The following is a 26,104-nucleotide window of genomic DNA, read 5'->3' as shown; positions in this document are numbered from 1 at the left end:
TCTGCCCCACAAGTGGGCTGGATAAAATTCAAGTTATTTTAAGAATATTGAAGAATATTTATAAGGCAACTACATACAAGATAGAAGAGTACAGAAGTCAGATTTCTGTAATCATTTAATGTAAGGCATGTGCTTTAAAAAATCTATTGTTTCTGCAAAAGGCAGGATGTATAGTGGTTAACTGCATGTTCTTTGGGGGGCAAACAGAACTGGGCTCAAATATCCATTTTGCCACTTAATCCTGTGTGACTTTGGTTAAGCAACCAACTCGAGCCTCAGTTACCTCATCTGTAAACTGGAAATGATACCCCCAACCTCAGACAGTTGGTATATTAAATGAAACAACGTGTTTAAAGTGCACAGCACTGTAACTGCTCAATAAAATTATGGCTTTTTCCTACTAAAGATGCATTGTATGTCAAGATTTCTCACATTCATTATGCATACCTCTTGAAATTAAAGGGACCCAAACTTACACTGCTATCAAAATACATGCAGACAGCAAAAACAAAGGAACCACATTTCATCAGAATTCTAAAGGCAGTTCTGGCATTCAAAAAGTAAACGCATTGAACCTAAAAAGATGACCCTCCAAATTGACTTTCTAGATACATTGTAACCCTCACAGCAACATATATGGAACCACTCTTCCTGATGATCAGTCAACTTAAAGTGCTTCTTTCAGAGGCCTCGTGAGGTGGCAGTTATGAAAGCCATTTCTTTGACTTAATTACAAGCTATTAAACATCTTTCAGAAAATGAAACCCTATTATTCTGGAACTATGGAGGGAGCCAATGTCTAATTCCTTCTCCCACCAAAAATACCTCTTATGTAAAAATGAGTATGTTTATGTATGTGTTGTCGTTTTATCCAATTATATAAAAATTGAGCATTAGATTGGATTGTAAGGAATTTAAAGGAAATTCAGAAAATGGATAGCTCCTCCCCTTGCCCCGTCACATCCCTGAGGTATATCTCACTCAGAATGAAATGAACTTCAACAATGAGTACAGTTCATCAATGCAGACAGACATACGCTGAAAGTACATTTGTTAAGATGTTCTTACATTTGTTAGATTTCCGTATTTTGTTTTTGATGTTTTCTTGCAATTTCCATGACTATGTAGGTCCCCCTATTTGAGGTGTCTGTACTAAAGGTTCTGTACTAGTGCCTTCCTAATGACAGGACTTGGTTAAGTTGCAGATCCATGAGATCCTATGATTCCTGTTGACAATCCAAGAGACTAGAATTTAAGGAACTTAGGTTATACAATTAACTCTAAGCTCTTAAGGCTGAGCATATAGAATAAAAATGAGGTTATCCATAGTGGCATGAAATGTATGATCTTTATTAATTTTTAATCCATCAATCTAAAATCACACATACTAGATCAAACAGAAGTACCACAGTATGCTTTATTTTGCAGGTAGTAATTGGTTCTCTAAATTGATACATCCAAAACTTTAGTTAGCAGCAAGCATCAGTTCTTCCAAAGCAGCTTAGGTGAAAAACAATTCTTTACATTCACCAGTTCAAAGTCGTACTGTCTGATCCACTGTTGTATTGACATAAAAATGAACCCAGTAGGCAAAGCTAATTAAACACTCAGCTCATAGATTTTCAGCTTCCTTTATCTTATTGGAGTTGAAGCAGTTTTTAACCCTCTGTTCATATTCTGTATTTTAATTCTCAAAGAATTAAACACACATATTTTCTAATTAATTAAGATAGAGCCACGATAACTATTGAGGAATTAGTGATATTAGTCTCATACCCAAAAGGTAGAACACTTTTAAATGAACCCATAATTTTGAATGTATCTGAATTTCCAATTTATATGCTTAGCAAGGTCACAAGCTGGATTTAATTAATCTGGCTTCTAGACAATCATCTCAAAAATATGTATTGAAATGAAGTCACTGTTTATGATGCCATCAATTTAACCAAATGCTTTTACAACAAATGAGCAGTTGTTCTCAAAAGAGAACACTTTGAAAGAAAACATTCTTTACATACTTAGCAAATACAGGAGAGTGTGATCAGAGCTATAGAGTTCTAGAGGAGTTGTAATTGAGCAATGTAACTTTCTACTCCAGTTTTTGAGATGTACATATAGAGAAGGCAGTAAAGAAAGATCTTGATAAATTTTCTTTAACAAAATTTTGTAATTGCAGTTATTGGCAAAGGGTTCTGGCATGAGTTAATGGCAGCAATACAGTGGTGAGCTTCTGCATTGTGCTGAGAGGTAGATTGGGACTTAATCCTTGGATTGAATAACCAACTCACTTTATTTAAGGTTTAGGCTTAATTTTTTTAATCCAAAAAAAATATTTTCTGAAGTGAAGGCAGATCTTTGGGAACTTTTGTTTTTAGTTAAATATAGAGATAAAATAGCTTGATAAAATAAACGTCTGCCTTACACTAATGACAGGTGTACAAAGCAGCCATTTGAACCCCAGACAACTTCAACACTGTGCTTCCAAAAAAAAGGGCAATTGAACAGCTGAACCAATCAAGCAGACACGGGGATGAGCGGTCTCTAGTACCTTACTCCAGAAGCCAGAGCCATTAGCGGTCCCTACAGGGATATAAGTCTACATCAAGATCAACAAATGTACAGAATAATCTTGGTCCAGCTTTGGCTAGGCAGGCATCTGACTGATGACATATCAGGGCCCACTAACCTCTAGAGTAAGCACTTGTTGCTGTGAGAAAAAAGAAATCAATATATTAAAAATATCAACTAGAGCATATTCATGTAGGGAATGGGAGAGTGCAGGAGGCACACAAACAAAGTATATAGAGTTTTTGTTTTCAGTGCAGGATAAATGAACCTTCTTAACAAGTTAAGGCTCTGAGGGAAAAAACTTTCTAAACCACAACCTTAATAAACCATAACCCATACAGGTGTTCCAAATCAACACCTTTTAAAAAAAGCTGAAGGTCTTACTTCATCCTTCAGTATAAATGTCAAGTCTGAGATAATCAGTATATTCCAAACTCCAGAAAAAAAAAGAAATTTCCTTGTTAAAATATAGTAGCTATTAACAGTGATGAAGAAAACAGCCAAACTTTTGCTATTAAATACGATATCATGAAGCCATTTCTTTCTTAACCAAAAAAATACAGATTTAAATAATGCTGATCAGGAGGTGGGGAAAGGAAGTCTTATCATGAACCAAATTTCGTTTCTGCCACTAATGAAAATGAATCCATTATGTTCTTGAATTTATTTCCTGAAGCAAGTTAAATTCTTTAACACCTTTGATTTTGCAAATAACATCAAAGTAGTAAAATATAAGTAACTGTAACATATAAAATTACACATCAGTAAAAATGCTTTCATAATTGGATCCAGGGGCTTAAAATCATTACTTACTTAAAAAATTCTAAGCCACAATTTTTCTTTTAATTATACTTTAACAAAGGAAGAAAAAAAACAAAAAAATTGGTCCTAATATATTTTGTCTTAAATAAGTGTACTCATGCCCAAGTTAGCTAGCAACTCACTTAAGTTTGTCTGCATATCTTAAACAATCTATTGCACAGCATGTCCTGGCTTTTAGCCAATGGAAACGTAACTTCTAACTGAAAACAAAACAAAACAAAAAAACCCCCACTAGATTTAATTGATTACACAGACTGATAACCAGTACGACTTTTCCTTCTTCCAATCATATAAGAGATAAAGACAACAATTATAAGGAAGCCCAAGGCCACACCCACTGCAACAGGAATAAGAAAGTTGAGGTCAGAGTCAGCAGAACATTCTTCAGCTGTTAGAAAAGAACAGACAGCAAGGAAATTAGTAAAGAATGCAATTAAGCAGTAAAAAGCATGCGAGAAACAAGCATTTTTAAAGTGTACATAGCTTAGTCTTTTATAGCATTACCTCTATTTTATTTGCTCAATATCTCATTATCGCTTTATTTAAAAGCACACGAAATTCCTCAGTACAAAAAGCAGAAGGTAAGGGAAGAATAGGAAGGGCCCAAAATAGAGAATTGTGCTTGCCTAATATGGGAAGACTTTAGGTTTGATTATCTAATGACACTGGGTTAAGGAGCCATCATCTTCACTTAAAACCACTGCCTGTGTATTTCCCTACTCTCTTTCTCCTTTGTTATACTTATGACTAAAGTATAAATAAGAATTCTGTATAAGTAATAAAATATAAGTTAAAAAAGACTTAGGATCAAGAATGCAGTATATACTTTTTTTTTGCATAGGCATTAGGTAGCTATTAGGTTATACACAATTACTTTTAGCTGAGCAGTGGCCTGGACGAATAACAGCAGTATTTAATTCATTGCAGTCCATTCCACCAAACCACCAGGAAAGCCACATGTGCAATGTAGATTTTGAGTTCTGGATTCAGACAGAACTGAGTTTAAATCTTGACTCCTTCCAGTACTAGCCAAAGGACCTTGGGCAAGTTATTCAAACTGGGCCTCACTTTCCTCATCTGTAAGAGGGGGATAATACCCATAAGGAAATTGAGGATTAAATACAATTTTATTTCTAAAGCACCTGATACACATCAGGAGGTCAACAAGTGTTCCTTCTCGTCTCTTTTCCTCTTATGCTCATGGTCCCATCTGAGAAGGATTAGGTTTTGAAGTAGCAAACAGAGATTAAAATAGGAGTGTTTTGGTATATTACTATTGAAAAAGTCCATATTAGTATAAAAAAAAATTAAGCAAAACATAGTATGGAAGCCCAAAGTGCCCAATTCTGATCTCATAATTTCAAGTGTAAACCAGCTGTTGTTTTACTGTTGAGTGACTAGATTTCATTAGGGTCAATTTTTATCAAAATGCTAACAATAGTTTTGTTGCCCACTTGATATGGAACCTCAATGAATTTCACTCCCCTTTCTGTAAATAATCGTTAAGGTCATTTCCAGTAATAGCTAATGAAATTAACAAAATGTGTTATCTGATGTGATTTATGATTAAGCAATGACTTGTACTTTTCTTCTAATTTTAACTTTTCCTCCTCTTGTATTTTTGCCATTCATAAAAATGTTGCTACGGTTCTGAGTACATAACACTCATTTCAGTAACCACACATTAGCCTATGTTGAAAGAACTTACTATATTTTACTGAAAGCTCTCAAAGACTGAGAGCTGGGTAACAAGATACACTGTATAGAAGTTATAGAAACTCTGATCATGCCCATATATACATACAATGGGTTAATAATACTTCAACGCGAAAGTCTTCTAGTCTATTAATCTTCCTTCTTTATCTATGTTTCATATCTGTGCTACTCTTATACCACGGAATATGCTTCAACAAGGGCTGATTATCTAGTTCATTTTAATGCCAACAGCTTCTCTTTACAACCCTATCTATGCACTGTCCCACAGGGGCCATCTTGAAGAAACAAGAGCCTAGTTGCTATTGCTTCACTGCCTCCCTTCTGAGATTGCTGTTAGCTTACATTTCATAAGTACCACTCTGATGACAACACTAAATAGATTTTAATGCTCCAGAGATCAACAAGATGAGGTAGAGAAACACAACACAATCTGTCCTAATTAGTTCATAGAATATTTCTATCTTTCAATACGAATCAGGCATCCAAAGAAGAACAAAACAAGAAACAAAAAAGCAAGTGGTTAAATATGCTTGAATCTTTTCAGTCTATATTGCTGAAAAACAAACAATTCTCTTAAAAACTCTAATTATGAAGCCAGTTTAAGTTCTGTTGTAGCCTCTTGGGTCTGTATCATCCCTAGGGAAAAAATCACAAGCCTGAGGTACTAACTTCATGCTTAACTTAAACTCAGAGAAATCAGCAGAAGTCACATAACCTTTAAAATGCTGATGGTCCTGAGGACATTCTCTACTTTATTCAACTGAAAACCAAGTTTAAGCACATCTGATGGGCATTTATACCACATCAACATTTATTTAATGAACTTTACACAAAGGCACATTGATGAGTTTAAATCACTATAGTCCTTATACACTGAAACAGAATACCAGTCATGAAATGATATTTATTAATTCCATTAAGACACAACTATATATTTTATTCTTATAAAGGCCATGTTAATAAGTTCAATGCATACTTCAAAGTTAGGATCAAAATTTGGCCAAGGCTTCTTAAGATAGACTTTAAAACATTGCACATCGATGTTCCTTTGAACAAGTTTGTCTCCAGGACCAGTAAATATGACACTTTGGATTGTAAGCTGATTAAAGAGAACAGGTTTTATTAATAAAGACTAATATCAAAATGCTGGGATTGATAAAATAATTAAAGTTTCAACATATCAATTTTAAGAAGTAAAGTGTTTCAACAACTGAGAGGTAAGAAAACCTTGTTATTTGCATGTATTTTTATATAATCAATCAGGTTGCAGATTCTAAAATTGCTCATATCCAGCATGATGGCGCTTGAGACCAATAAAATAAGCCAGCAACACTAGAATAAGTACTCCTGCCAAGGCTGCTCCCACTGCTATGGGCACAAGGAAGTTGTCGTCATCTGCACTGCAGTCTTGAGCTAGATGTGGAGAAAGGACAATTGAGAACAGAAACAGTGACAAACTTTCAAATCTGTGTATTTTGGGTAAAATGACAGTACTTCCTAACACACATATTTTGTTTTTTTTTATACCAAGGTAACAAGTCATTGGCATTCATTATCAGCAAATGAGATGTTCCACAAAACTGATTTCCCAAATAACCAAATAATACACTTTTAAATACCAAGTAAAAATGCACTCATTTTGGATGAAAAATGTACAACATGGTCACATACTTCCCAGATTTCTTAAACAGAACATAATGAACAAATATAATTAGCCTTGCCTTGATGATCAGGCTTTGAGCTTTCAGAGGCAAACTGTTATGATGTCAAAGAAGCACAGTGCTTCAAATATTGCAGATTGTTAAATATTAACTCACTGAATGAACAACTATACAAAGCAGACATAAGAACTCAATACATTACAATCTGGGGTCATTTACTAATGGGAAAAGAGATATAAGCGGGCCCTGATGACATAACTGTTTGCCTCAAGATGCTCAGTCCTAGTGTGAGAATCAGACAAGAAAAATCAGTGGTTGTAATTTCAAAATGTGTTGTGGTAGGAGCAGGCAACACAAAGTGCCATGTAAAAATTTCAGAGGCACACTCAAGCTCAGCCTTATTACATAAGACACTTTGAAAAGGTGACACTTCAGCTGAGATTTTAAGGATGAATAGGAATTAACGATGCAAGTAATGGGGGAAGGGCATTCCAGGTATAAGAAATAGCACAGACAAAAATATGGAGAGTAAAAAGACACAGCACTTCAAGGGAAACGCAAGCCAGGTTGGCATAGCTAGAACAATGGATCAAAGGTATTTTGGCTGGACAGAAGGCAGAAAAAGTGTACAGGGACCCAGGTCACAAAGGTCCTATATGCTCTTAGGTAGTTTGGCCTTATCCTGATGAAAAAAAAAAAATTCAGCAGCAGGATATTAAGCAGGATTTCATTTCAGAAGTTATGGCAGATGGAGGTAGTAAGGTAGGGGGCATGTCTATCACTAGAGTCCAGGTAACCAATAATATTGTCCTGAGCTGGATTAATGAAGTGCAGAAGAAAAGCAGAAGGTACAGACTGGAGATCAAATTAGAAGGCAAAATTGGCCAAATGGATGTAGGGGATGTAGGAGGAGGAGATAATAGAATGGTTTCCAATTCCACACTTGACTGATTATGTAGATGCTGGTGCTAGTCTATAAAAGAGGAAGAATATATGCATTTCAGTTTTTTGTAGTTATATGGAACAGGGGGCGAAAAGGATACGTGGAAGAGAGAGATGCTCAGTTTTGGATATGTGAGTTTAAGATACCCGTGTCCTTAGCTGAGCACGGTGGCTTACACCTACAGTCCTAGCTACTTGGGAAGCTGAGATGGGAGAATTGTTTGAGCCCAGGAGTTTAAGACCAGCCTGGGCAACATATCGAGAACCCATCTCAAAAAAAAAAAAAAAAAAAAAAAAGACTATGTCGTAACCAAGTGGCTATATGAACCTAAGTGGTAGTTAAAACACGGGGCAAGAACATTTCTCAGTAAGGGGAAGTAGAATAAAAAGAGGACCAGAGACAAAAACCCTTGGGAACACCAATACCTGTGGAATAGACAATGGGGTAGGAAAAAGATGTAAAAGGGCAGGTAGAAAATGGCACCAGAGAAGCCAAGGATGGAAAGTTTCAATTAGGGTGGAAAGACAGCAAATAATATTAGAGAGCTTTGAAACATGTCCATTGCCTCTAGCAATATGAAGGGTAGGAGATATGAGTAGAATTGCTGCAGGTTTAAGAGGGAATGGGAAGGGATTGGTTAGGACATCAAGAACTTGGGCAGGGTAACGAATACTATACTCATTTTGAGAAGTTTAGAATGATTAAGACAGGACAAAAGGGAGGTAATTAGAAGGGGGACATAGGGATAAGAAAGGATAGCTTCAGGCTAGAAGAACTTAAATAGGATGAGGGAAAGAGCCACTAGCAATCGACAGAAGATGCTTTGGTACAAGTTCTCCTACAAGGCAAGAGAAATGAGATTCCAAAAGCATAAGACATAAGAACTCAATACATAACAATCTGGGGTCACTCAGTAATGGGAAAAGAGATATAAATGGGCCTTGATGACATAACTGTTTGCCTCAGTTTAACCAGGAAAAGAAAACCTACTCTGAGACTGGAGAGGAGGAAGGAATGATACAGATGGATACACTTGCAGGAAGGATGTTAACTGCTACTTCTATTTCCCATTTCCTGTGTCTTGTTGCCCTAGTTCTCTGCCTAGCTTGTAGTCTATTAGGGACTGATAAATCAGATAACTAAGCTTATTAGAATTGTATCAAAGATAGGACAAATAGGCTGCATGGCAATTCTGATTGTGCTTGCATTCAAGAAATGTGCCAAGCTTTCCATCCACCCCCTACTAGCCTCTGGGGCAATAACTAGGAACAAAATGCAACCCTGGAGTTTATGAACTTTTCTGACATTGACTTTGGCTGCCAGTTCAATTATTTTTTTTACTTGCTTCTTGGTTCTGTTAAGAATCCAGATAGCTGAGGTTGCTAGATGTGACCTGTGAATAGATGGTGTTAAGAGTCCCCAGTTAGCACCTCCCCTACAATTTCCCAAATTACCACCCAGCCCATAAACTATTAGGTGACATGTACCATAAAGTATTATGCCGTGGGTTTAATATAACTTGGTTTTTTAAAGATTCATTAGTAGATTAATTTCTTATTCTGGCAACAGACTCATAGTTCTCTCTTTCCCAAATTGGGTATTTGACCTAGTACTGAAACGACTTTCATAAATACTGCCAATAAGGCTTTCATGTAAGACAAATATTCCCAGAGTAGCTCAAAAAGGCAATTCCGCTAATACAAAGATCTTTCTAGATACTGTCACTTACTTAAAATGCTCTCAATTAGTATGTGAAATATTAATTTATAATAACTATTGATTGTATGAATTCAACCTTTAAAAATTCTTTAGTTAATGGAAAAAATTTTGGTAAAACAGTAACTTTAATGGGATCACATTCTGAAGAAAAGAAAATCTCATCCTATAAGTCATTTTGACCTGATCTACTTGCCTAATGTATACTTAACACTATATTGAAAATGCTTCTGGGGAAAAGAAAAGTGTATTTGCAGAAGAATTTAATAGCCACAGAAGCAATACAGATTTTTAAAGTTTAAAAAGTTCCATGGCCACTAAAATTTCAATAAGAAGTTTCATGTAGATTAAAAATGCTGTTAATCTTCAATTTTCTACCAGTTCAGACATTTTTCAAATACAATTTTCAACACAAGAACTGGAAAGCTGAGGTATACAACAAAAACTAATACAATTTCTCTTAAAAACCAATTGAGGCCAGGCACAGTGGCTCACGCCTATAATCCCAGCACTTCAGGAGGCCGAGGCAGGCGGATCACTTGAGGTCAGGAATTCGAGACCAGCCTAGCCAACATGGCAAAACCCCATCTCTACTAAAAAAATACAAAAGGTAGCCAGGTATGGTGGCACTTGTCTGTAATCCCAGCTATTTGGGAGGCTGAGGCACAAGAATTGCTTGAACCTGGGAGGCGGAGGTTGCAGTGAGCTAAGATCGCATCACTACACACACTCCAGCCAGGGCAATAGAGCGAGACTCCATCTCAAACAAAACAAAACAAAACAAACAAAAAAACAATTGAATCAAAACTTCTTTTTGGAAGAATCAACATTAAGAAGCACATTCTTAGGTGACATCTTATTTGTTATGTACATTTTATATCTATAATCAAACTGTGTTAAGTAAATCACATGCATCTGAAAAGATTCGTGAAGCTACTCAGTATCATTCATGAAAATGTATACCAGTTTCAAGGACAAGAAATGGTAATTATTAACGCAGAAAGTTAGCTACCAGGGTAAAAGAAAAGGAGATGGGTGGAAGATGAGCCCAAGACAAGTTAACATTATCTATCTAAATAAACAGATGAAATACTATAATCTTAAAAATGTCCGAGTCTTATAAGAATTCCTACTGAAAGACTGCAGGAAACTTAAGCGGTACATTTTACACGGAACTTATAGTATGTTCTTGATACGTAACAAGTAGCTTCCTATCAGATTCCTTCTAAAATACTAAGATGTATGAAATACTAAGATGCATTCCTCTGAAATTCAAATTATCATTCAAAGAAATGAGTAGCAGGATTTTAAAGTCCCCACCCACTGGATGAAGAAATTGAGACACTAGAAGTTAAACAACTTGGCCAAAGACAATGGTAGTTAACTGCAGAGTTTGCAGCCGTGATGACTAACTGGCGTTCACATGGCTTAACTGGGTAATTCAGAGAAAAGTTACCACCTATATTGCTAAGTTTTCTTATGTGATATAGTAAGGTGACTAGGAAACTATTCGTATATGGAAACTGGAAGGCTCAAGTATTTTAGGGTGATCTAAGTAAGAGAGAGACTGGACACAATCCTATGTTGGTTCAGATCAATAGCTCAATATGTATGGCTGCAATGTAAAGCTACTATGTAGAGATATTAAATATCAACCTCAACTTAGGAATTGAGAAAAATGTACAGAGAGATACTCTGAAGCTTTTATGATGAAATAACTATTCTAGATCACTGGTTCCCTAACTGACTATGCATCAGGTTCAGCAGGGGAGCTTACACACACACACGCACACACACGCACACACACACACACACACACACACACACACTCTCTCTCTCTCTCTCTCCTCATTAGACCTACTACGTTAAATCCTCTAGGGATGGAGCCTGGAATCTATTTTTATATTTTATAAAACGCTTCCCAAGTGAATTTTATTCTGTAGCCTGCCTACCATCAGTCGAGGCTTATGTATGGGACCATTCATCCAGATAGTAATATACAGACAGAACATCAGAACATTTTGCAAATAATTTAGTTCTACTTCTAAACATTTCCAAAGTTTTTCCATTTGAAAGAAATTGCCATTATGTAGCATACAAAATCTTGACTTTAACCAACGGGAAAAAATGTGAGCAAATTGCCTTAAGAAATAAAAGAATCTTTATTGTTTTAGAAGCAACTTTGAGTAAACAGACAGGCAAATATCTAAAGATACCATACATCAACTAGTGGTTTAAACATTTGAGGAAGAAAACATGGAAAGTATTTACATGGACCAGTTTCTTTACACAAATGCTAAAACATGAAAAACACCCAAAACCAAATAGAGGGTTACCATCAAGGTATGAATCCAGTAATACAAATAAAACTACAAAAGGTACAAAGAACACGTAGCTATAGGAAATAATAGTGTAAATAGCAGTGTATAAACTGGCCCGTGTAAAATACAAAAATATTCACTGAAGTCAGGTTTTCTATAAAACAGTGTTTATTAGAGGTATTTTACTATGAATCAGGCATATAATCTGAATGTAGAAACTTTTAGAAATATTAACAGCATTCAGTCAGTGCCACACACTTGTGCTTCCAACTATTTTTTTAAAGCTGCTTTGTTTTGACTCATGTGAAATAGTTAAGGCCTACATTCTTATACGCATTATCCATCTTATGAGGTTAACAATTTTACACTAAAACGCAGTTTAAATAAAATATGATTTTGAAAAATCACATCTATATTTAATCTTTAAGAAGTGTTTTAAGCTGGTAATGCAGCTCGCTGTAGCTCTAAGACAGGGGTTAGTCAGGAATCTGATCTTGAGCCACAAAGGTTTTCAGGCTAAATAAAGGGCAAATTTAAGTGACAGAAAATATTTGTAATTCCAATATAACTCAGTTATATTGTTATAAAAATACACATGCTAGCATGCAACTGCCTATATATGTGTGCATATATATATATATATATATATATATATATGTGTGTGTGTGTATTGATCCATTCAATATCAATACTTTGGAACCCAAACATTTTCTCATTTTCTAGTGAATGGGAAGCACATAATTTCCCCACCAAAAAAAACCAAAAAACAAAAAACCAAAAGAACCTTCCATATATGGCTGCATATTAACAATTTTAATATTTGCTCTGCCATTCCAACACACACCAAAGAAGTTCTCCCAGAAGCAGCAAGAAATATTTGATGTGTTAATTATCAAGCTGATGTATTTTGCTTTCTCCTATAAACATTAGGTGGTGCACGGTAATTTGACAATTGGTGCATCTCTCAGAGCACAAAACTGAACACAAAGCACATGAATTAATAATGATTCTACCATAACGAATAATAACAATGAAAGTTTTGATTAGCACAGAACCATTTAAATGTGAAAGCCAAATTAGTACTGTTGTAGCAATCAATGCAAGCTGGAAACAAAGAACAACTTTTTAATGGATTAAGAGAAGACCAAGACTTTTGGGTTAGATGCAAGTTTTTTTTTGTTTGTTTGTTTTTGTTTTTTCGCCTTTTTTTTTGAGACGGAGTTTTGCTTTTGTTGCCCAGGCTGAAGCGCAATGGTGCGATCTCAGCTCACCGCAACCTCTGCCTCCCGGGTTCAAGCAATTCTCCTGCCTCAGCCTTCCGAGTAGCTGGGATTACAGGCACCTGCCACAACGCCCAGCTAATTTTTTGTATTTTTAACAGAGACGAGGTTTCACCATGTTGGCCAGGCTGGTCTCAAACTCCTAGCCTCAAGTGATCCACCCGCCTCGGCCTCCCAAAGTGCTGGGATTACAGGCATGAGCTGCCACGCCCAGCCTAGATGCAAGTTATTTTATAAGTGTAAGTGCACTTCGTTATCTAGGTTCTAGGACACACTGGCATTTCTTAAGAAAAAGAAAATAATAAAATACATCACTACCAACAAGAAATATTGGAAGGCTAAAGAGAAATCTGCATTAATTTTAGTACTGCATACAGAGGCCAATTTATGAGCACAAAGCACTAATGCCCTCAATTGGCACTGGCAAGCAATTATCTCTAAAGCACCTAAAAAATGGATTGAAATGCCCTGTTGGAATAGTCTTGTATCTTGCAATTTAAAAGATTGAAATATCCAGTTTTTTAAAAAAAGGATTAAACAATAAGATTAATACCTACTCTAAATTTTAAAAAGCTTTTGTATCTTTTGTCATTGCAGCCACATAAATACAAATATATTCAAAAAGCATTAGAAAAGCATTTATTGCTAAGAACATCATAATACCAGCCCCTGTTCAAATCTACCAGTATATCTCTCATAGGTCAAATATGCAGCAATGCCAAAGTAGCTAAGTTAACCTGCAAACAAAAATCACAAAAAAAAAGAGCAAAAGGAGCAAGTACAAATCCACTGTAGAACATGTTGTTCCAACTCAACTACATGCAGGGAAAAAAAAAATCTCTTTTTCAAAAATTGTTTTTTCTAAACTGTGTATTTTTAGTCTAAATGTCTAAAATGAAAACACTGAAATACTAATTCAAGACAGTAAAACAGAACCTATAATTCAGTGATTTTGCACATCTTTTGCTGTAAAAATAAGTTTTAAATTGCTTGGTTGGAGAAACCAAAGTCAGGCAACTAATTTGTAGTTGATAGTTTTTTGTTTAAGTTTGAAATCCCCCACACCACCCATTCTAAAGAGCCGGACTGCAACTAAATATACCTTAAATTGACCAGTATTGCATGTTGGAACTTGTACTTGCTTTTTTCTTTTGTAACAGAGATCACGTATTGATTAGTGTTACAGAGTCTGATATCCAGCATAACTTTTTCTTCTGCCAATTATGTAAGCAATCACTATAACGATAATCAAGCCTGAAAGACCAGCACCAACTATAATTGGGATTAGAATGGTGTCATCATCCAGCGAACACTCTTGGGCTGTAGGTGAGAAAAAGTGTGTAACAAATAATGAGTATAATCACAAAAGAATGTCCTAAAGTAAAAGATGTTGATTTAAAAGTCAGAAATGTTCTTACAAGATCAACTTCAAGTAACTAAGACAGGTATATTTTTATGATAAAGCTATAGAAAATGGAGAACTGTTCTAGAATTAAAATTCTAAGACTTTGTTCTTTCATTTGTTTACGTGTATATATGTAGATATTCATATATATGAATACATGCATATTCATTTACATCTATAAACACAGCTCATATCATAATATATATATCATGATATATATAATGCACACATTACACATGATATATAATGAACACATTATATACATGATATATATAATGCACACATTATATACATGATATATAATGCAATTATATACATGATATATAATGCACACATTATATATATGATATATATGTTTGCATATACATATATACACACACGTATATGTTTGTTTATATTCCAAGTCCTTTCCAAAATAGGAGTATTACTTTATCACAAGTTAAGGGACCTAATCTAGCCCACTTTTACATAGCCAGATTAGCCGCTCAGTGGTAGCATGAATGTCTTTTGGGAAAGTAGAAACAGGATCAGGAAGGTATCATGTGATGAGAATAGCCAGGCTGGCTCTGGAGTCCCTTTAGAGTCAGGGGTCAGCAAGCTGTAGCCCATGGGCCAAATCTGGTCCAAGAGCTAAAAAGGGCTTTTACATTTTTAAACGGTTGAAAAAAATATTTTGTGACTCATGAGAGCATATAAAATTCAAATTCCAGTGTCCATAAATAAGGTTTTATTGGAACCCAGCCCATCATCTGTTTATGTGTTGCTGTTTTCGTACTACAATAGCAGAGTTGAATAGTTGTGACAGAGACCATATGGCCCCAAAGCCTAAAACACTTACTGTTTGGAACTTTAAAGTTTGCAGATCATGACTTAGAACATACAATTTTAGTGGCTGCAAAGTCAAGAAACTGGGACCTCTTACTAATTTGAGTGTGCTTACTGCATTTCTTATCTGGTCAGGGTTGGCAGCCTAAAGGGGCTATTTTTTTCTATTTCTAGAAAGTGGTCTGATCCAGTAAAATCCAATCAACACTCTTCTGCCTTATTGCAATTCTATTTCTTTCCCTTACAGTCAAATATTACCTATGTGTTGTATTTATAGGTACCCACAGCCAAGAACCTAGTTCCACGAATAGATTATACATTCAATATCAGTATTAAATGTTGTATATCTCTTTGGGTGATATTTTTAATTCTACGTACATAAAAACCAAAGTTTCAAAGTGAGAGAAAGAGCATAGCTCATCTCTATTACAGTTGACTAGATAAACCGTCTTGAAGTGATGATACTAATACTGCAAATGATTTTAAACTGTAAACACAAATCTGATCTTAAAATTAGGGGAGTAATGAAGGGGAGCCAAATAAAAAGTCCAAAAATAAAGCTAGTAAAGGATCAAAATAATTGAAGTGCATAAGCAAAACAGGCAAAAGGGAAAATGAATACTTGAAAATATTTTTAAAGTGTAACTAACGTCTTTAACCACAAGAATGGTAGGGTGGAGAGCCCAATTTATTGTGGCCTAACCAAGTCAGACTAGGTATTCAACACCACTGCAAAAGCAGTCGACTGGCTCACAGTATATTCGCTTCTAAACACAGCTTCCACATTTCCTTCCAAACCATAGAATTAATGGTTGAAAAGTATGTGGATGACTGGAATAGCTCTGCTCAACAGAGTTGTGATCCACAAACCCCCAATTTTAGGTAATGGGCTTAAAAGTCAATTAAGGAATTTTACGTGCTTTTTTTCTTCATGCAAATTTTAATCTTATAATGCCAAATATGTCTTTCATATTCGTATGAACACATTATAATGAACCCATCAAACAAGGGTTTCATTAAAAATCTAATAAATACTACCATTAGCCCTGAGTGATCTTCAAAAAGCCTCATTCACACTGGCACATGCTTTGAAAACTCTACAGATCGTTTTGGCTTGTAAAAACATAGTTCATGATATTTGAGGTTTTGCTACCACTCTTTTATCTTTTGTCTTAACAAAATCAGACCAAACTGCTTTCATTCAGGTATGAAAATGTTTCCAGTGAGAAGACGGCCTCAGAAAGCAGATGCAACATGCTCAAAGCTGCCGCTCCCAAGTGCCATCTTCTCTACAAACTAAAACCCATACCTCAAATAAAGCTCACTTAAAGCTTCTATCAGTTTTTAGCTTTAAGAACTTTTTTGCCAATGATTTTAAGATCACAAAAACATCTCGGTTGAGCAAAATGATGAGCCAAATATAGAGGTGTACAATTTGCTCAAGGCTATGAGACCTCTGGTGAATTCATATTCCTCTATTTCAACATTTAAATGTCTGTGATTCAAAGGAAAAGCCACCTATCAGTCAACATAAGAACATAAATTATTAATGAAGTTTGCTTGATTCTTACCTGTAGAATACTTTCCTTGTGTCACATTGAAAGGCTGAACCCTTAGATCAAAGGTATTTATCTGAAATGCTCCAGACACTGAAACAGTCTGCTCTTTGTTGCACATATAAGAACTTCCCAGGGGGGCATCCCAGTAGCTGAGATTGTTATTTGCAATGCTGAAAACTTCAAAGAAAAGAAACAGGTTAGTAACTTCTTATCCTATCAACATCAAAAATGGGAAAGTTGGCCAGGCACAGTGGCTCACGCCTGTAATTCCAGCACTTTGGGAAGCCAAGGTGGCAGATCACGTGAGTCCAGGAGATCAAGACCAGCCTGGGAAACATGGCGAAACCCTGTCTCTACAAAAAATACAAAAAACCAAAAAAAAAAAAAAAAAGAAAAAAATTAACTGGGCATGATGGTGCACAGCTGTAGTCCCAGCTACTTGGGAGGCTAAGGTGGGTGGTTGGCTTGAACCTGGGATTGAGCTGTGGTCACGCCCCTGCAGTCTAGCCTGGGCACAGAGTGAGACCCTGTCTCAAAAAAAAGAAAAAAAAAAAAAAAAAAAAAAAAAAAAAGGAACAGTCCTCAGGGTTTTTCAGTGAAGCATGGGAGCCTGGGGGACAAGATCAACCCACAAAAAGCAATTCTTACAATCACTAGGTTCCCTTACCTTTCTATAGATGTTTCTATAGTCTAAAAATCAGTTACATCCTTAATTATTATCTACCATACTTTGAAAAGATGGGATACAGAAAAAGACAGAACATCATAGTTCTAAGTTACTGATTTTAAGGTATGATCAAGGCACACTTTTTACATAGCATCTTCTGTTTCATTAAATAAGGCGCAATTTGGTAATAAGACCACTGTAATTTCTAATCCTTCAGGGTAACCCACAGTCTTTTTCCCCAGGCCAATGCTTCGCTTACCAGAGCCATTAACCAAATACATGCTGACGTTCACTTCCTTCAGATAAAATCGGTTTTCATTTTTCTGTTTGAAAAAGAGCTTCCAGTTAATCAACATATCACAGCTGTCTACAGATAACAGATACAGCTAATATCCACAGAAGAAAAGCAATCTAACACTATTACACAGAAGAAGAAACCATGCTGTAGAACAAACTGTAAGTAAGTAAAAGAGAACTCATAATCTGACAGAAACCCCTTTCCTCTGTATATTCTTTCCAACTTTTGGAGCACAGGTGTAGTCATGTGACACTTGTAGTCTTCAGACACTTGAAGATTTATGGCCTCAATTTTATTCCTCCCGTCACTTGCTGAGACCTCACCACCTCCAGCCTGGATCATAGCAGCCTGTTAAGTGGGCTCCCTGCCTTTCAGCCCCTCCAGCCCTAATCTTTCCTTTTTACTGTTATTATCTTTCTGAAGTACTCATCTGATCAGCCAGTCATTCTAATAATTTCAGAGTGCGAGTACGGCAGGAGCTACCAAAATGAACCACACTTCGATCCCGTCTTCACCCTGTTAGCAATATGCCAGGGAAGGCAAGGTAAACACATAAATAACCATATTACAAAAAAGAAAGTAAGAAGTCATGAAAATAGGAGAGAAATCACTTCCAGCTAAGGGAGGAGAAAAAGTAATGCCAGCTTAGTGATGGGGCATTTTGAACCGGGCAGGATTCTCTTAGGAAACAAGCAGGAAAAGGGGTATTCGAGAGAGCAACAGCATAAATAACAGTAGTTAGAAAATAAGCATAATCTCAAATTTTTATGCTAGCATTTGAGCACTTACTAAGTGCCCAGCACTGTTCTTAAAACTTTACATATGATGCTTCCCTGAGTAATTACAACACTCCTATGCAATAGGTGCTGTTATCATCCCCATTTTGGGAATAATCGAAGCACAGACATGTTAGGTAACTTCCGCCAAACCTACATGGTTAGTAGTCAGTGAGTTGGGATTTAAATTCAAAAAGTACGGCTGCAGAGTCTATGTAATTATTATTACTATGTTCTCTTACCTCACAAGAAGTGCATAGAGGACAGGGTGAGGGAAGCACCCTGAAGGAACTGAAGGAAACATAAGGTTCATAAAGAGGGAGTGAAGGCTGAAAATGCAGGCTGCATTGCATGGGAGAAAAGAGGGCTTGAACTACCCAGCCATGGACTTTAGATGTTACTTTGTTGGCAAAAGAGAAACACTGTGAGGTGGGCAGATCACAAGGTCAGGAGATCGAGACCATCCTGGCTAACATGGTGAAACCCCATCTCTATTAAAAATACAAAAAAATCAGCCAGGCGTGGTGGCAGGTGCCTGTAGTCCCAGCTATTCGGGAAGCTGAGGCAGGACAATCACTTGAATCCAGGAGGCGGAGGTTGCAGTGAGCCAAGATCTTGCCACTGCATTCCAGCCTGGGCAACAGAGCGAGTGTCCGGGGAGGGGAGGGGAGGGGAGGGGAAGAAAGAGAGAAACATTGATGGAGAGATGTACTTTAGGAAGGTTACGTTGATGTAGAACATTAGAGAAGGTGAGGAAGAGGAGCAATCAGGCAGGAGCTGTTTGAATGGTCCAGGCAAGAGGTAATGTGGACTGGACCCAGAGCAAAGGCAATGGGGATTAAAAGCTAGGGGACAGACTTGAGAGAAATTTCAGGAGGAAGCATACAGGAGGACTTCACACCTTCATCACATCCCTCCTCAACTTAGGCTACATCTTGGCTTGGCATTCAAGACTCCACAATTTGTCCCAACGACTTTTCCATACTTTCACTAAACATATAACACTCCTCATTCTCCCAGCTGGTCTTGATTATGCCCTTTATCCAGGGATAACCTGTACTTTCCCACTTACTCTCCTTATCTCCCTATATACAAATCTGACCCATCCTCAAAGGCCCAGCTCAAATGCCATCTCTGCCATTAAACCTTCCTGACTCTCCTCCATCCAGAATTAACCTCTCCCTCCTCCATTCTCCTGCAGCACTTTGTACTATTCTCTGGTCTGGCACTCATCCCATTTCATATACACCTTCCACAGTACTCTACTGCCCACAGAATCGAGTTCAAAAGCCTTGTCATGGCATGTAGGCCTTTCACAAAAATGGTAATTATTTGTAGATTTCTCCCATTACGACTAAACTGTGGGCACTTTAAGAATACTGGCTTTCTTCCTCATAACCCACCAAAGCAGCCTGCACATAACGCACTCAAGTTCTATAAATTCTCCTAAGGAGCATCTATCATGACAGGGTTGAAGGCAATAATGGGTCCCACTGAACTCTGGGGACATTGCAGGTATCTCTGATTTTTCAGAGTGCCTGTAGCATGATTAAAATGTCACTATTTTGGATTACATTTTAAAATAGCCTGCTGGGTAACTTAAATATTGTAGTTCTTAAATACTAAACATTGCCATATAAGAGTCAAGAGAAATCACGTTCCTTTTAGGAGTCTACCACAGCTAGAAAGATCAAACTCAATCACTTGAAAGGGAATAAACCCAAAATACTACTTTCCTCGTTCTTATTGACCACAGCCCCTATGAGGTAACTTTAAAAGAGAATGTGCCTGAGGCTTGCTTTTACCATAATGGAGAGGACAAGTTTAATTAGACATTTTCAATAGTAATTCACCTGTCACATGGTACTTAACAGAGGAATTATTTGAATGCTGGAAAAAGGAATATTTTCGTAAACCTTTCCAAAATGTAAGCATTTAATGTAATCCTCAATTACTCGGCATATATTCTAAAGAGAAAAATGTGCTTTAGATTCAAAATACCAAGTTCACATATGAAATAACAACATACCTACTTTTTATATATCAGATGTTGAGATTATTTCCCCATCCCCAAACACAGTAATCTGATTTAAAAGCAGAATTGGTTTTTATCTAATTATACAATATTTTTAGTTTGAGAATAGTTGGTGGTTCAACATTTTCCCTCACTTATAGCTATCTTCTATTCCACCAGTCTCATTTGCCACAACATGTTCACACATACATCCCCTCAAAGAAATTATGGGAATAATAATTGCTTCTGAGAAGGTGGAAATAAAGGTCCCCAATGATTAATTTATGCTAGCAAGAAGTAGAACAGGTATGCTTAACCCAAAACCTTCTGTTTAGGTTTCAGCTCTTGATCAACAACAAAAACCTGAATGCTGCCATTATAAATTGTCCTGATTTAATGAATTCATATACACACTTACAAAGAGCTTTGTACATAGTACTCAATAGATGTTACCTATTTTTATTACTGACACTATTACAAATAATATAGCCTCCAACTGGCTTAAAATAGTATCATAGAAAAACATGAGCATCACCTAACTAATAACAGAGAAAAAATTATCATGGAAATTACTTATATATGGATAGATTAGACAATTGTGTTTTTTTGATGTGGGTTAATTCTTGCTCCTACCCTAGAGTCTGTATAATGGCAAAATGGCCACTCTTGGTGAACATTAATGCAAGAGTCCAGTCCATAGATCATTGCACAGACTCTGAGGGATGAATGGACTACACTTTATAATTGAGTACTGTAGAACTGGAAAATAAAGCTAAATATCCCCCTCTGCCCATGCAATTATTTAGACTTTCAGATGTGTTTCTAAGAGAATGAACCTAACTTTAGAAAAATCTGTTACTCACCACAGCAAAGACAAAGTCAAGATACTTAATGGTGCTGCTATTCAGCCTAAGTAGAGCAGTGTGAGAACGGCAGCTGCCTGTGGAGTGAGTTGTATTGGGGTTGATGTTAATAACTGAAGCAACCTTCAAGAGAAGAAAAAAGGGAAAAGGTACAGGTTAGCTATAAAAGTGGCCAGCAAAGCCTTATATGCTACCAAAACCAATTGCAGCGTAGAACAAAAAATCTTTTGTCTGGATACTTAAATTCATGGTGTCTTAACTTTCAAACAAAGTTGGCGTGGGTCCTCAAGCTATGACTCAGATGACTTAAAAAAAAAAAACAAGAGGAAAGCTTCTACAATAATGAGCCAAATGAAAACACACATTTTTATGGAGCACAAGAGCCATCTGTCTCGCTTGTTTAAGTCACAGGATCCTGGAAATCGGATTTGTTCCTTGGCACTCCCTCCCTCTATAGCCTCAGTGGAACATTGCAACTAGAAGTGCCATCATGTACTTGAGCACATCTACACTATCCGAGTCATCAAATAGCTGGAGAGACGGATAGCTGTGCCATTCCTGTACGCCAACCTACACTGCATTTCAGATCAAAGTGTGAAGAAGTTATATTTTAAACTGACCGAAATAAAGGCCAATTGTTTGTACTCTGATCCACTGATGGCAAATAGAATCTAAACCCCAAAGAGTACTTTAAACTGCTAGGTTTTCTGCCGGCCAACACAACACCTGAAAGTGACATTAACACTTCATGGCTATAGTAACTCCTAACTAATCAAAGTTCAACAAGCCAACATAAAATCTCCATTTAAAACTTTATCAGGCCAGGCGTGGTAGCTCATGCCTGTAATTCCAGCACTTTGGGAGGCCGAGGCGGGTGGATCACTTAAGGTCAAGAGTTCAAGACCAGCCTGGCCAGCATGGTAAAACCCCATCTCTACTAAAAATACAAAAAAATTAGTTTTGCGTGGCAGTGCACGCCTGTAATCCCAGCTACTCAGGAGGCTGAGACAGGAGAATCGCTTAAACCCTGGAGGTGGAGGTTGCAGTGAGCCAAGATCATGCCACTGCACTCCAGCCTGGGCGACAGGGCGAGACTCTGTCTCAAAAAAACAAAACAAAACAAAACAAAAAACTGAACCATTCTACTACCTTTGGGCTGAAGGTAGGATATGGAATATTTGAAATGAAATACAAAAAGGATGTATTAATAAAAATAGACACCTATACCTTATCCTGAGTGATGTTTAGCTGCAGCCCCATGGTAGCCAGCAGACAAGTTTCATTGCCATTATTAACGGAATAGGTTCCAGCTTCTGGCTTTTCCTTTGGAGTAGGTGTTGTAGTAGGAGATGGCACAGTGGTGTGTATGGTGGGTGCCACTGTTGAAGTTTTGTCTTCATCACACAGGAACTCTAAAACAAGCAAAAAGGGACAAAAGAAACCAAAGTGGACATTTTCTTAATTCATAAGGCCAGGGAAAACCAAAAAAATTTCTCATAATAGAAGTCCAAAAGGGTTATATTAGGGGAAGAGAATATCTTGTTAGTATATGTGAAACTAAATTAGGCAGAGGTTCTTAAACTGCTGCTTCATATACAGACTATCTATATGAGTTATGACACAGCAGACAAACTCAGGACACATCCATATGCTTTATCAGCTCACACATGGCCACATACTCATCTTTTTCAGACCCTTAAATCTTTTTATTCCCAAAGAACTTTGCCTGCCTGATATGAAATTCAGAGATTTAAGTCTTAAATTTTTTGGTTCTTTATTCCCACATACAACCACCATAAAGAAGGATACTGTTTACCAGAAAAAAGCTTAGAAATCATCAAAGGACTTAAATACAAATGAACCATTTATTTGCATTAGCCCTATGGTAAATCATAGGCATTTCAACATCTTCTTAGGAAGTGTCAGTAGTTTTCCAGCACTGGTGAATGAGAAATTATTACCTTTCCATAAAGCTATATAAAAATTACAAAATCAACTTTAAAAATTCAAGATTAGAACATGCATCTGATTTCTAAGCTTTGGTCTGGGAACTGCTAAAAAAAAAAAAAAGCTGATAATCAAGCTATCCGAGGAGCTGTTCAAAAAATGATTAGGTTTTATCAGCTGAGAACAGTATAGCTAGTGTCTTTTTAAAGACTATTCCACAACTTGTACATCAAAAACTTTAAATTGTAAGTTCCACAATAATACGAATTGCTATTATTTACAAAAACTTTATAGCCTAGTAGAAGCTATGAATAAACCTTAATACATAAATGCTTTCAGATAATGACTTCAATGAAGGCTACCTGGTATACTCTACTCTTAAATTAGGATCCAAGTAGAGAAATATATACTTTAAGTACTCACCATTTGTGCTCACTGTGCCATTTTGGACAAAAGCTTGTACAAGAACATCCCAATAGTTCTGGACAACATCATTCTTTTCCAAAGTTGATAAACTATTGCATCTAAAAAGGTCATTCAATGGAATTTTGATGGCCAAAAGTTCATCAACAGTAATAATTCCTATAAAACAAGATTAACAATGGCTATTTCCAAGAAGGTAGGAGAAAAATGATAATGTAAATATATTTGTATAGGCTTTCTTCTTCTCTCTGCCTGCCCTACCCCAGGCCTAAAGTGACAAAGGGTATAGCATGCTCAAGGGCATGACCAGTTCACTGTAGATAAGGAGTAAGGGGGAAGAAGAAATGGGGGTTAGGGGCTGGGCACGGTGGGCATGGTGAAACCTTGTCTCTACTAAAAAGACAATAATTAGCTGGGCGTGGTGGCAGGCACCTGTAATCCCAGTTACTTGGGAGGCTAAGGCAGGAGAATCACTTGAACCCAGGAGGTGGAGGTTGCAGTGAGCCGAGATCGCCCATTGCACTACAGCCTGGATGACAAGAGCAGAACTCTGTCTCAAGACAAAAAAGAAAAAAAAAAAAAGAAAAAAGAAAAAAAATAAAAATAAATGGGGGTTGAGAAGGAAAGACAAGTTGCAAGTAATGATACTTTGAAGCATCTTCTATGACCTAAGGCCAGTTTGGGCTTTTCTTTTTAGCAGTGGAGGGCTAGCTTCCGTTTTTAAAGCAGGAAATGACACATACATAATTTATTTTAAGGAAGATAGCAAATTTGTAGGGGATAGGCATGGGGGAAAACTTTTCAGGGAAGCCACTTAAGAGGGAAACCAGAGGGTGATGGTCTGGTTAAGGTGAAGGGTAAGGGAGGGTTGCCTAAACTAAGATGGTGTGGGGCAGCAGAAAGAGAGCAAAGAAGCCAAACTGAAAACACTTATCTATGGTAGAATCAACAGGACTTAGTGACTGTAACTAAGGAAGCAAGAGAGATGGATTAATCATGGATTTGTATAGTAAATCCTTATTTTCGTTTTACTAGTCCCAAGTAAGTTATATTAACTCCAATGAGCTTATAGAACCTCTTCCTGGATTAAATTTAAAGATGATTCAATTTCAGGGAATCTTCAGAATATGAAAGCAGTAAGTTACAGCCATTTCGTATAGTTTTTATTAGCCTGCATATAGTGAAACTTCAAAAGATGATGGTCACCTAAGTGGTTTGGCTTCTTTTGGAGAAGTAGCAAGAAAGGAAAAGTATCCAAGGTCCTTAATATATGCCACCTTCTGTGCCTCTCCATCATGTAGCAAGCAGCCATATAATGCTGCCTTGGCACCCCCTAACAGCCATAGGAATTTTAAAAAAACAAAAACAACAACAAACAAACAAACAAAAAACAATGAACTAGAACATTTTTCCCAGAATTGCTTCTCACCATTAACAAAAATGAATAGATACGTGAACTGGCTGTATATAGACCGACTTCAAAAACAAATGAGTGAAAAGACAACTTGCAGACATATTGGAGTTATACTATGAATAGCTTTTTTAAATTATGTATTGTTTATGAACATGTACTTATGTAGTGAAAAACAAACATAAAGACAGGAAGGTTATACCCCAAATTCGTGAAAGTGTTTGCCTCTTAGCAGGCAAGGAGGAAAATGGGTCTGGGGAGTGAAGACAAAGGAAATATAAACTGTATCGTCAACGTTTTATCTTTTTAATCAAACAGTGACACAGACATTAAAAAAACAGCATTTATGAATTCTGGATAATGGGTACATATGGGTCTGCTATATTATTCTCTGTATACATATATAATCTTTATATATATAGAATATTTGTGTATATATATGTAGGGCCTTTTAAGAAACCCTTATTATATATGTAACTTATATATATAATTTTTTTTTTGAGATGGAGTCTTGCTCTGTTGCCCAGGCCGGAGTGCAGTGGCATGATCTGAGCTCACTGCAACCTCCACCTCCTAGGTTCAACCGATGCCTCAACCTCCCAAGTAGCTGGAATTACAGGCACACGCCACCACGCCCAGCTAATTTTCGTATTTTTAGTAGAGATGTGGTTTCGCCATGTTGGTCTCGAACTTCTGACCTCAGGTGATCTGCCTGCCTCGGCCTCCCAAAGTGCTGGGATTACAGGCATGAGCCAGCAACACACCTGGCAAGTACATTTCTATATTTTAATCATGAAAAAATTTTTAAAAAGAATAAAGCAACTTCAATGTTACTTCAATTATCAGATGCCTAAAAATAAATTAGTGGTTTTTTATTGTTATTTTTTGA

At 36.7% G+C, this 26,104-nt stretch overlaps 1 protein-coding gene across 3 annotated transcripts in view; it reads right to left on the bottom strand.

The window, feature by feature from the left end:
- Nucleotides 1–1,326: 1,326 nt before the first annotated feature.
- LOC105468414 (lysosomal associated membrane protein 2) overlaps nt 1,327–26,104 on the bottom strand; it is a 42,129-nt gene continuing 17,351 nt past the window's right edge. The window contains exons 4-9 of one of the 3 annotated variants that reach the window (XM_011718551.2): nt 23,805–23,963; nt 22,662–22,846; nt 21,435–21,557; nt 17,743–17,806; nt 16,829–16,993; nt 1,327–3,778 (exon numbers count right to left, since the gene is read on the bottom strand). In XM_011718551.2, coding sequence (XP_011716853.1) covers nt 3,636–3,778; nt 16,829–16,993; nt 17,743–17,806; nt 21,435–21,557; nt 22,662–22,846; nt 23,805–23,963 — 839 coding nt within the window. In that variant the 3' untranslated portion in view covers nt 1,327–3,635. Of the gene's footprint in view, nt 3,779–6,209; nt 6,520–11,569; nt 14,354–16,828; nt 16,994–17,742; nt 17,807–21,434; nt 21,558–22,661; nt 22,847–23,804; nt 23,964–26,104 lie in introns of those variants that run through there. The other 2 variants (XM_011718552.2, XM_071088822.1) reach the window with 2 other exon arrangements.

Source organism: Macaca nemestrina, chromosome X, assembly GCF_043159975.1.
Source record: "Macaca nemestrina isolate mMacNem1 chromosome X, mMacNem.hap1, whole genome shotgun sequence".
Lineage (NCBI taxonomy): Eukaryota > Metazoa > Chordata > Mammalia > Primates > Cercopithecidae > Macaca > Macaca nemestrina.
The sequence above is the reverse complement of the archived record's forward strand: the minus strand, read 5'-3'. Positions and strand labels throughout refer to the sequence as shown.